We start from the raw sequence: 12,723 nt of genomic DNA on the forward strand, positions 1-12,723 counted from the left end.
ATATCCTCTCTTTTTGAACTCATTTTACGTTTGGTCTCTGTGACATATTGAGGTGTGATTTCTATGCTTAATATGTATTGTCTGAAAAAGGCTTTCTTTTATATGATTGCTGCTAATTTCAGTAGATTTTCTCTAATTCTTGTATTGAGAGAGAACGGTGAATTAAGAGTTCCCTACTTGATTGTTTAGTCATAGTTCTTTTTTCCTTTGTTTTTCATGTCTGTTGTTTTACTGAGATGGTAGGAATTAGAAATACTGGAGGTAAGTGCTAGATGTATTTAAACTGCTGTCAACGTCTAGCTGCTGCTAACTAATAAAATCTTAAGAAATATGTTGTTCTATATATTGAGGTAACCTAATTCAGCCTTTCTCATGGTATTTTAGATGGTAAGAACTGTGGCTCGTTATCATGAAGAAAAGAAACTTAATGAAGAGCGCGCTAAAAAGGAAGAACAGAATAAACTAAGGCGAATTGCTGCATCAATTGCTAGACAAATAGAATACTTCTGGTCTAACATCGAACAGGTAAAATGGTGGCTCTTTAATATTTTTGTAAGTCACTGCTTTTTATCTTCAGTATTTTATTTATAAAATGTAAATGCTTTATTAGACTTGATTTCTATTTTAGGTTGTTGAAATAAAACTGCAAATTGAATTTCAAGAGAAAAGGAAAAAAGCTTTGAATTTAAAGAAAATTTCAAAGAAAGGTAATTGTATTTCATTTCATAAGAAATCCAGTATAAATTCCCATCCCTTTGTTCTGTATAATTTCACTGAATTGGAGTTTCATCTTACTGGCAATAGAATTAGTAGATGCTAATAATAGGTTCTGAACAGATCTGAACAATAAAGTACATTTTTTTTTCGTTTTTCTGTTGGATTTGTTTTGTTTTGTTCTTGTGTTTTCTGTTGGATGCAATTAAAAGTTAACTTAAGAAATATAAAATTGCTAAGTAACTAACGCATACATCAAGTATAATAATTTTCCAGGTAAGGATGCAAAACCTATAGAAGACCTTTTATTGGAAAGAGAAAGTGAAATGGTAAGTCTTTGTTTCTTAAAAACATCAGATTAATTTAAATTAATATGTTCCTTAAATGCACAGTGATGATAAGCAGATTTCTGTGTAGCTAGTGACAACTGAACTTACAGTCATTAGCACAGATATCATTATTTTTGGTTATGAACCATAACCTTTAACAGTGAATTGGGGAATTGTGTTGTGGTTGACATATACCTTTTAATGGAAGAGTTCATGTTTATTCAGCGGCTTTGAATCAGTCATTCTAAGGTTGTAAGACCACAAACTGCATAAATTAATTGCCAGACTTTGTTTCAGGCAGGAATTTATTCTACTGTAGACAGGGATAAACTTTGTGAGGCATGAAAGCTCATTTTCAGCTGTTCTGCAGCCCATGTCATAGTTTATCTCCTGAGATATGTAGGTATATGTCACAGAATGAGTCAAACTGAATGGAAGTTAAATATACTTTGCCTTAGATGAAATGTGTGCTAGGACTCCTTGGCTATGTTTGTGCAATTGGAAAAAAACCAAGGTGGGGACTGTTCTGTGGCCCTGAGCCATTTGCCATTACGCAGCTGATGTCCACTCGCTGGAATGCTCGCCTCACACCAAGCAGAATGCCTGCATCTGAATTTCCTGTTAGGAGCAAGCTTTAGCATGTGTTATCAGCCAAACCGTGGCCTAGTACTGTGTTAATTTGTACTGGCCAAACCGTGCTACAGATTGCTCTGGACAGTTGAGAGTGAACAATTGTAGGCCAGTGCACAAGCCTATGCCATATTGCTGTTTTATTGACTAGTGAAGACTTGGCCCTTGATTCCAAATTGGATAAAAGTTCTGTGCTTCAATACTGCTTTTAAAGGAAAGTTTGTATTATTATTCTGTGCCACACTGGAGCTGAGTAGTTTGGGCTACAGACACTTGAAGTGGCTGATTGCAAACCACCTTCAATACAGAAGCAGGGTATCTATATCTGTAAAATCAAACCAGGCGAAAATGTCTCGCTGAGCGTCATTAATGCAGCTGTAGTTGTTCTTAACCTGAGATGATCAGTCTGAACAGCACTGTGCTTTTTCACATGGCATTGCTAGTTCAGGTTGACAGTAGCTGGTAGGTCATTAGGTAAAGCAGAACAGATACACTCCAATTCCAAAATGGATTTGCATAGTTTTGATCTTGCTGAAATCATGCATGTTTTACCTAGGCTTGACATTGTTCAGACTGCATAGTCAAAAATCTTATTCTTTGTCATTTGTACTAAAGATGAGAGTTTAAAAACAAAAGGAGGGGAGAAGATAATTGGTTTAAACATGGATATTGTAAATGTAATCCAAGACCCCTTTTTTGTTTTATTTCCATGACTGGAAAAATACTGATAGGCATTAAGTGTCTATTAGCTGCTGTCATTGCAAGGCACCTGTTGCTTTCTTTAGAAAACAAAAAATCCCTAGCTTTGTGTTCTATGATTTTAAACATTTCAATTATTTAATGCTAGGGTATGTCATCATCTGGAAGGAAAAGAAAGGCAAGCACATCTTTGACTGATGAGGAAGGTAAATCGCTTTTCAAAATTGTCTGTCCATAGTGCAGTATGTGAGTTATATAATAAAACCCTGAAACCACTGATTTTCAGATTTGCATGTGCCAAATACTTTTTGCAAACCAAATATCAACTCTCATGTACTGCTTTGAGAGACTGGATAGTAAACTAGGGAAAATAAAATTTTCACTGGAAACAAACTCCCATCATTGTTGGTAGATTTTGATTCTTTCTCTCCTCATTCCTTTCTTAAACCTTACTAATAATCTTAAACTTTTTCTGATGCTTTCAGACTGGATAATCCATCTACTTTAGTGACTTTCTTGTGATGACTTGTGTGTCATGTTTATGACCAAAAAAAAAATTCCCAGTTTATATCTCCAGAATAATCTATCTCTGGGGACCATTGTCAGCTAACCCTTAACACTTCAGGACTGCCTTTTGTCCTGAGGCAGGAGTGTTTTCACTTGTCTTTAAGATCTAGTTATAGCTACTCTCAGATTTTCTTGTTTTCCGTGTGTCTTATGCTTTTTGAATCCTTTCATAATGTCCTATGCTGGTATACTTTAGGGGGTTTAGGGAGTGAGGTTACAATATGTGATTTGAATGTCACAGTTAGCATTTGTTTTGATTTTAGTTGAAGATGAAGAGGAAACAATTGAAGAACAAGAAGCAAAAGAAGGAAATATAAACCATCAAACTGAATTGTCTAACCTAGCCAAAGAAGGTGGGCATGCAGCTTGCTGCTTCTTTGTGGGCTCTGAAATAACGTGTGAAAACACATAGCAATTACTGTGTTTGTGAATGGGGTTATCAGATGAAAAGCTGAATGCATTCAGATGTTCAATCATATAATCTGTATTTTTCTTTTTTCTGTACAGGAAGTTGTAGCAGTTAGTTTATGGGATGATGATGGATATCTGTACTTTGTAAAGCAGTTCATGTACTTAACTAGTTATCAAGCAATGTGGCTTGAGAAAAAGTATTTCTCTACGCATCGTACTTCTTTAAAACCTCACACCAGAAGACTCCCAACCTAAGTTCTATGTGCCCATGATAAACATTTAAAAACAAAAGTGTATCAAATTGACCAGGTGGTGGTACTTATCTGTCAGCATAGTGAGTTTCATCAGACCACTGATCGTGAGCAGTGCTGCTTCTTCCCAGTTAGAGATGTGTGAGGAAACATGAAAATTATATGAAGTGTTTTGAGTATCTCAGGGTTTTGCGGTGCACCTGATAAGTCTGAAAGGGCTCTGTAGTGCTGGTCTTAGAGGTATAAATACTTGAAAGGAAAGGGGCTTTTAGGGACGATAGTGCTCTGGCTAGCAGTCCTTTTCCATTAGCAACACAGCAACAACTGCTATGCAGAGCTTGATGTATGCAAAGTATCCCATAGGGATCATTTCAGTTATCATGGTAAAAACCTTGCTGAGTTTTAGTGTCAGGGTTCCCGTTAAGCTAGGCCTGCTCGGCAATCAGTATTCAGTTTCCAAATCTATTTGTCTGGTCTGTTTGGTAGCTTAGTGGCTGCAGCCAACTGGACAGTTGGAGGCATTATAACTTTTGGCTAGTCAGCCAGGTTCGTAAGGAGAGTGTTTCCTGATTGACTGGTCAACAGCAGCTTGTACACTCCTGCCTCAACAGACCAAACAGGTGATCATGGAGATACTGTAGTAGGGTTGAGGTACTACTCCATTTGGAGACTTTTTGAAGTCTTTGATTGTCATTCAGCCACTCAGTTGGATTTGATGCCCCTATCTTTCTAACCACTAACGTACTGTTGGTTTACATAGTGAGTTTATAATGCAGTAGAAAGCAAGCTGGATGAGCAGATTACTTAGCTATGCTGCAAGTCTCAGTGTGATGCAAGTGTTCTCCATCATCCAGGTCTTTAAATAAATATTGCCATATTCCAACTAATAATAACCTCTTCAATTAAATTCTGCATAGAGGACTAGTGTGTTATGTAACAGTGAGGAATGTCATGAGATTAAACACGTTGGTATTGATTGTAACAAAGTTTTGATAATTTTAAACTTACCTGCTTTAATGATCTTCAGCTGAATTGCCTTTGGATGATTTACTAAAGATGTATGAAGGTGCCTTTGCAGAAAATTTTCACTGGCCCCAGCCTAAGCCAGACAGTGAAGAGGATAGCAGTGAAGAAGGTAAGTTATTTTTTGTTTAGAGGAAAGTCCTGACTTGTAGAGTAAAATAAATTGATTGATCCTAGAGCCTCTTTTACAAGGCAGTTTGTACTAGAGGAAAATAAAACCATTGAGTGAATCACATTTTCAATGATCCTCATTTTTAAGTGCAGAACAATGTTCTGTGCGAGAACGAATGGAAAATACAGTGGCTTTCTGGCTAAGTATTTGGAATAAGTGTTAAAAAAATTAGGTTTATTCCTGATATTGCTAAATGTCTTTTGGATAATCGTCTGTGAAGAAGTTCTTCCATTTCTTTCATTTCTCAGTATGTGAAAAGAGGATAATATTTGCCTGTCTTAAAGTCATGATGTGTGAGAGATTCTCAGGAACAGCAGTAAGCCATAGAAGAGCCTCTCTACACTGAATAAAGCAGGATATTTCATTACTAGTTATTATTACATGGTTGCCATCTGTTCTATACTAATGTGATGATAGAATTGTAGATTTGAGGGTAGATTTTAGGAAATATGAGAGGACCTCCCTAGAAGTTGTAAAAAGCTAATGATCCTGTTAGCCTCGCTAGTGTTGAATACCCAGAATGTGTTCCTTAGTTTAAGCTATTTTCATTTTAAGATCATACAGTTATTCTTAAAAGTTAGCTACTTCCTTTTAGATCCCTATCTGAATTCTAGCCATCTCAATTCCGTTGTGTAAGTGGTTTGTAAACTTACGTTTGTTTAAAATACCAATGTAATTTTTCTCTCTCATAGAAATGGAAGACCATATCTCTGACCGGGAGAGTCCTCAGAAAGAAGTTGTCCTCATAGACTCACTTCTCAGCATTGACCAGTACAAGGGTATAGACAGATCAAGTCCTCCAAAGAAGCATATGCGAGACATATCAGAAGTTGCTGCTGCAGCAGAAGTGCTGTTGCCTAAAGGCAGTTCAAGGATAACAACAGCGGTAAAACTCCTTGTTTTCTGCTACTCTGTGTGTTTATTTCTACATAAAGAATGCTTTCCTGTGGTTTAGCAGCTTTTAACAACAAATTAACAATAAGTATTTTTCTAGTTACTGAACTGTAAAATGGGTATACTTTATGACACAGTCCTTCAGTTTAAATCAGAAAAAAAGTATCAATTCATTCTCGTTACAGGTAAAATATAATACTCCGTCCCTTTTGTATGGGCCTCTCAGAGAATATCAAAAGATTGGGCTTGATTGGTTAGCAAAGCTCTACAAGAAGAATCTCAATGGCATTCTGGCAGATGAAGCTGGGCTTGGCAAAACAGTGCAAGTGATCGCCTTTTTTGCACACTTAGCTTGTAATGAAGGTAACTTAATTTATCTCTCTCAATTTTAGACAGGTGTTGGGCCAGTGTTCTCTTTGTGAATCATAGTCTTGGGTCAGTTTTTTCTGTTGATTTGTATTAGACTTTAGTTAGCATACACAGTATGGTTATGTTAGAAAAACCTTCTTATATTAAATGTGACATAGAGGTGCCTTCATGCTAAGTATACTGTTTGGTCAATCTGCTGTTACCTTCCAGGTGTCAAAATCCTTCAGAAACCCAGTTTACTATTATAAAAACATATAAAAAAATCTTCCCTAATTGTTTAATGACCATATGGCCACAGGTGGTTAAATTCAAGGAGCTGGACAGCTGTGCCTTGTATGTCATCTCAAGTATCATTGGTAGTGTTGTAGCCAGGTTGCTTTGACAACATAAGTAAAGCAAAGCTTGTTGTGGAGGTGTGGAATATATTTTATTCAACCAGTTGGTGTAATTGGGGGAAAAATAGTTATTAGGTACACAAGTTGTACTTTGGGTCTGAAAAATAACAGAGAATAGATTAGTCACTAGAATAGTTCTATTTGTGTTGTTATTGGGTCTCACTTTTAACAATGAATTTAGTACACTGCACTTACAAAAATCGGGGAGAAGATAAGTCACATGCATTATCATGAATCTCTTTCTGTTGTCAACTGCTGTGTTTACCTTCTGTAGGTAACTGGGGTCCTCATCTTGTTGTTGTACGGAGCTGTAACATATTGAAGTGGGAGCTGGAATTGAAACGCTGGTGTCCAGGATTGAAAATTCTTCTCTACTTTGGTAGCCAAAGAGAACTTAGGGCAAAGAGACAGGTATTGTATTTTGCAACTCTTACACTGCTGTATTGTGCATTTTTGATGGTGAGAATCTTCCTTTAAGCTGCATTTATCTCGGTGTTCCTTATATCCTGATGAGATATAAGAAGCTTTTAACACTACAAGTTGCTTTGCAGAGAGATTCACTTCTATCAGTTCTGGACTTTCAAAGGTATTTTTGGAACTCTCTTGGTCTTGAACAATACATACAATACTTAATTTGCTTTCTGAACCAACTATAATTCAGAGACCAAGACTGTCTTTTAAAATGCTTTGGATCGTAGTATCTTTCTGTTCCTAATTAATAAATACCACGTTGTAAGATACCTCAGAGTTCTGCATTAGTTTTTCTATCTCACTCTTTCTTTCCTTTTCTGTAGGAATGGATGGAACCCAACAGCTTTAATGTATGTATCACTTCCTACAAACAGCTGTTCAAAGGTCACCCAGCATTTATGAAAATGCGTTGGAAATACTTAATAGTAGATGAAATGCAGCAAATAAAGAACATGACGGAGAAACACTGGGAGGCACTTTTCAGTCTCCGAAGGTATGGAGTAGACCGTTTTCCTATTGGTGATGTTTTGGCATTTTTTTTTTCTCTCTCTTCATGTCCTATCAGTTTTCCTATTCAAAAGAACGATATAATAACTCGTATTTGGGTTGCCCAAATTCCTGTGCTGTTTTCCAGTGCTCACTAACTAGAGGTACCTTCAGTTGAAAGTCAGCATTGAGAGACATGCTCAGCATTTCATGGTTGCAACTAACATACCACTAGAACTCTTCTTTGCTGATACTCTGTCCTCCCAGAAAAATCCCCTGATATGTTGCGATACTTTGCAATGAAGAAGGTAGCTTGCTAGCATATTAAAAATTGAAAAGATATTTATCCTAGATTTAATTTTTTTTAACTCTACTTCTTATTTCTTCTGTGTATCTGAATCCCAGAACTACAGTACATGTAGTGTTTGAATATTGGTCTGTTTGATAATGATGCTATCTAGGTGCTATATTGGTTAAAAATCTTTTTTTATTATTCACAGTCAGCATCGTTTGCTTCTGATAGACACTCCTTTGCATAACACATTGATGGAGCTGTGGACCATGGTACATTTTCTGATTCCAGGAATTTCCAGACCTTATCTAGATTTTCCAGTAAAAGCAGCTAATGAGGAGAACCAGGATTATTGCCATAAACTGGTCATCAGGTTACACAGAGTATGTTGTTATTTTTTCTCATCTTCCCTACCACAGTAGTTAAACACGACTGATTTATTTAAAAAACAAGTGATTTAACTCAAAATGTTTGGCTTTTATTACTGCTTTGTTCAATTTAGACAGGAACTCCTGCAGTAAGCAGGGTTTTCTGCTACCAGAACAGTATAGATAGGTTTCTTTTAAAAATAATAGGTGGCTTAGATTTTGAAGCATGGCATGCAGAAATTAAAGAACAAATAGCACTTAAACAACTGTGTGCGTAACAATGTAATTGTATATGATATATGAGGTTTATCATATTAAATGCATTAGATGTGAGTGGGTTTAGCTTCCTGCTGTAAAACTGCATCTTTGAAGTGAGAGAAGGTTTTTTTTTCTCAATTATGAAATGTTTCAGATGATTCAGCCATTTATTTTGCGAAGATCAAAGAGAGATGTTGAAAAGCAGCTAACAAAGAAGTATGAACATGTGCTAAAGTGTCGTCTTTCTAGTCGACAAAAAGCTATGTATGAAGATGTCATATTACAACCAGGGTAAGGAGTTAAAACAGTAGATAAAAAGCACTCTCATTTTTCGTGCTTAAGCAAGATGATAAACGATTGTCATGGTTCAGCATGTTTTTATGAATTTTTCTATCATGACTAGTGAATAGAATTTGATTACATTGCAGACTAAAATTACAAGCTGGTGTTGTTCTGAGCCTAATGGCAAACATATGCATTTAACTCTAGAAGCTTTAAATCAAGTTGTAATGGTCAATTTTGTCATTATTTTGTTATAGGATTTGTAAAGGTGTTCTTTATTACATAAAGCCTAAAGTGTTGTCCCCCACTTTTACCTATGCTGTGCTGTCAAGTGGTTTGTGATAGGTGGAGGAATGAAACAGAAAGAAAAAAGTGTGGGTAGAGCATAGGGAGCTGGTTAGGTTGTGTCTGAGTTTAGGATAGCACTGGTCCCTAAGTTTCATGTTTCCAAATTTGTATTTACTACAGTGCTACTTAAAATATTCTAGAAAGACCTATATAAAACCTAAGCATGTATGAAGATTTTTGCAAAACGCACTGCACTTCAGATTTTCACCTTGCCACTTTAAGGGCATCTCTCTATGATTTTATAAAAGTTGTGCTTAAATTGATGTATTTCTGTACAAATTATTTGATAGAACCCAAGAAGCCCTCAAAAGTGGACACTTTGTCAGTGTCCTGCATGTCCTGATGCAGCTGCAAAGGATTTGTAATCACCCTGATCTGATAAACCCTCGGCTTTCAAGTACCTCTTTTGTGTCAGAAACACTGGAATACAGAACGGCGTCTCTAGTACTGAGTGCCCTAGAAAAGGATATTTGGAAGGTGAGTAAAAAGTAAACTTTTTTTTTCTGAATGCCTGTGTAGAATTTCAGTATTTAATATTATTTTATTATGCATCATCAGTCTATCTGAAGTTTATAAATAGAAAGATTGCATTATTCCATAGCCATACATACCAAGTGCATACTTTCTGAATCTCTCTTTCTTGATAGTAGTTTGAGGTTTTCAAGTGGTTTGTAGTCAGTAATTCTTCATGAGCTGTGTGGTTGAAGAGAAACCAGCTTTGCTCTGCATCATACTCATGTCTGCAGGATTTTTCCTACACCAAAAACACTTTGGGTAGCACAGTGCATGTTTACCGGGTTCTATAATTTTTGTTCTGCTTTTGGTAGCTAATGAGAGCAGGACCTTTTAGTACGCTTTAGTTAGTTAATTATTACACTTCTGTTAATCCATTTGAAGTACTGCTATTTGTACTATCATTAAAGAAATGCTCCCCTTCTTTGGGGTAAACAGAAATAATTTCATTAAAGAGAAGGATGAATGATGGAGTAGGTGAGACAATGCTTTTGGCTGTTCTTATTTTCCATCTTTAGTATTTTTCTACTCTCAAATGTGTATGGATGCTTTTTAGTTTGGCATTCAAGTTCCATAGTCAACAAACACATTCTAAGAGTTCATCTTGATTCTTTGGATATTATGGTATGTGAAGATTTGTAAAATAGTGACTTGCACTCATTTCTGTAAGACTGACTAATGATTTCAATTCTGTTTCCTCCTATTCTGATGCTTAAAATGCGTCTACCAGCCTAAGATGTGTTTCCAAAACTTTTAGACAGTTTTTGCTAAATACAGAAAGTAAATTCAGCATGGAACATGGAGAGTGCTTTATTCTATGTGATGATACATACAATTATAAACCCTGTTTTACAATGCTTGTAGGAATCAGACTTGTCTCTTTTTGATCTGATTGGAGTGGAAAACAGAATGACTCATTATGAAGCACAAACTTTGCCAAAACAAAAGGTTACTAGAAAACTTATTGAAGAGATCTACAGCTCCCCTCCACCACCACCGAGGCCCAACCCAGTGAAGCTCAAACCAAGCAGGTATGTACAACTGCCCTCCATTTAGCTAGAATTAAAGAAGGAAAATGTAATTCTGTTGATATGTCTACAGAGTTCTGTCTGTATCTCTCTGTATCTCACACAGAACCTCAGACTTTTGCTTTATTTTATTACTCGGTTGTATTCTTGTTTATCTTAAAACTAGAGATTCTATTTTAATATTTTTGGAGTCATATCATTTGTGATGTTGTTTTGCAATATTGGAAATGATTCTTCAAAACTATTAGCTGTGCTTGCACTGTTATGAGAGATGTAGAAAGTTTTATAACTGTAGATTTTTAAGAGCGTTTCTGTCATATGGAACCAATGATCTCAAAGTAATGTGGAGCTGTTTTTCTGATGAAAAATAGCTGTCTGATGACCTGCAGGGATGTTGACATCTTTTTCTAGGATTTTGGATAGATCATTTAAGCTATTTGCAGTATTCTTAATTCTTCCTGTATTTAACTGGATGCATTGCAGTAAGCATTTTCTTTCTGGAGCTTAGCTAACTGATTTTGTGGCATTTTCATATGTTAAGCTTTCTGAAGTGAGTCTTGCCAACTTTATCAGCCGTCTGTCAGCAAGAGATTAACATCTGGTATGATCAGCTGAAAGTTCTTCAGAGGCCTTAAAAGAGCCTCTGTTTTTGGTGGTTGATTTCTTGGATATAGGCTTGGCAAGGGTGTTTCAATTTTTTTTTCTTTTAGTCTTGCTACTGCTCTTGAAGTTTGGCGAGTGAAGCCAACTATATTTTCTTGATATAGGTGTTCTATAGGTGTTCTTAAAAGATTTAGTGAAGCTGTAGGCTTGATTACTTTATGAAGATAGAACTGTGATAGCCTGAGATGTATTCTATTAAAAAAAAACATTGACAGATTTTTGATTGATGGACTAGAATTGATAGACCATCAACTTCACCAGGGAGAAGTTTATACTTTCCACTTGCTGACAGAGTTTAATTTTAAAAGCCAAATTATGATCTTTGTATAGGCTTTGACTTTCTTATTCTTTCCAGGTTGTTTCAACCAGTTCAGTATGGTCAGAAACCCGAGGGCAGGACAGTAGTTTTTCCAAGCACTCAAGTACAACGCACAGTGACCACAGCTACAGTAACTCAGCAGGGACAAGTTCGAGGAAGGTCACCCATAGCTACAGTTTCTTCAAATCAAGGTAGGAGAGTTAATGCTATGTTGATTACATAAACCTCTAAATACACTGATACAAGTTAGTCTGTTAATAGAACTCTCTTTTTCCCTCTAGCTTAATGGTCTAGAATACTAATGGCTTAAAAATACCAACAAACTAATTGCCGATACATTTCCCCACTAGTTTGTACAGTTTGATCTGCCAGTATAATGCAAAACTAAGCTTTGTGTAACCTAACTGATAATGTATGGAATAAATATGGGACAGCTGGTATTTAAACCCAGATCATGTGTAATGTTCTGTCAAACGTGGGAATTTACAGTGCTATTGTGTGTTTATTTAGCCTTTAAACAATGCTTACCAAATACAATGTTGTAAAAATAGGATGGAGTAATAGGTATGGATAAAAATCCCAGTCTGTAAGGAAAAGCCATTCCTGTAGCCATTTTAATATCCTCTTGGAAGGTTTCTCTTTAATGCAGGTTGTTTAAGACAGTGGAGTTAAAACCTCTAACAGCTTGCACAAACAAACCTTATTGATTGCAGCTGCAGCAGCACAGTTTCAGACAACTCAGGCTTCCACCAGTGCTCCAAGACACCCGCCAGCAGCGACCTTCACCACAGCAACTAGCACTGCCAATCCTGCGAAACAGCGGGGTCAGACCACTGCGCAGGCCTCCCAGCTGGGCCAGCCCCAGCCCCAGCCCCCCTCGCACACCATCCAACAGAGTGTGCTGCCTCAGAGGCTGGTACTCACCTCTCAGGCCCAGGCACGGTTGCCTAGTAAGTGGCCTCCCCTTTCAAGGTTTCTCCCACCTTTTTACTACAATGAGGTTAAGTTACTAGGCACCCTAAAATGTGTACAGAATCGTTGTTTTTTTTTCACTCTTCTGATTAGCCTTGTTCACTACGTTGCTTATGACCAAGGAAAATCGAAAATTGGATAAGAAACAATAGAATTGCTGTGGACATACATTAGTGGTGTCAACTTAATCTCCTATTTCTGCATGTTTCTTCTGCTGGCAAGACTTCCTTCCAACCAAATGTTTTAGCTCTATCCTAATTATTCCTTTC

The 12,723-nt window shown here is 36.7% G+C and overlaps 1 protein-coding gene across 13 annotated transcripts in view; it reads left to right on the plus strand.

The window, feature by feature from the left end:
* EP400 (E1A binding protein p400) overlaps window positions 1–12,723 on the plus strand; it is a 51,609-nt gene that overhangs the window by 13,761 nt on the left and 25,125 nt on the right. For 10 of the 13 annotated variants that reach the window (XM_064522052.1, XM_064522053.1, XM_064522055.1 and 7 more), the window contains 16 exons: window positions 385–525; window positions 629–707; window positions 991–1,043; window positions 2,521–2,578; window positions 3,203–3,292; window positions 4,629–4,736; window positions 5,489–5,682; window positions 5,876–6,053; window positions 6,729–6,865; window positions 7,249–7,418; window positions 7,912–8,086; window positions 8,484–8,620; window positions 9,250–9,436; window positions 10,337–10,503; window positions 11,519–11,673; window positions 12,196–12,432. In XM_064522052.1, the coding sequence (XP_064378122.1) occupies window positions 385–525; window positions 629–707; window positions 991–1,043; window positions 2,521–2,578; window positions 3,203–3,292; window positions 4,629–4,736; window positions 5,489–5,682; window positions 5,876–6,053; window positions 6,729–6,865; window positions 7,249–7,418; window positions 7,912–8,086; window positions 8,484–8,620; window positions 9,250–9,436; window positions 10,337–10,503; window positions 11,519–11,673; window positions 12,196–12,432 (2,266 nt within the window). The remainder of the gene's footprint in view (window positions 1–384; window positions 526–628; window positions 708–990; window positions 1,044–2,520; window positions 2,579–3,202; window positions 3,293–4,628; window positions 4,737–5,488; window positions 5,683–5,875; window positions 6,054–6,728; window positions 6,866–7,248; window positions 7,419–7,911; window positions 8,087–8,483; window positions 8,621–9,249; window positions 9,437–10,336; window positions 10,504–11,518; window positions 11,674–12,195; window positions 12,433–12,723) is intronic. The other 3 variants (XM_064522061.1, XM_064522062.1, XM_064522064.1) reach the window with 1 other exon arrangement.

The sequence above is a fragment of the Dromaius novaehollandiae genome, chromosome 17 (assembly GCF_036370855.1).
Source record: "Dromaius novaehollandiae isolate bDroNov1 chromosome 17, bDroNov1.hap1, whole genome shotgun sequence".
NCBI lineage: Eukaryota > Metazoa > Chordata > Aves > Casuariiformes > Dromaiidae > Dromaius > Dromaius novaehollandiae.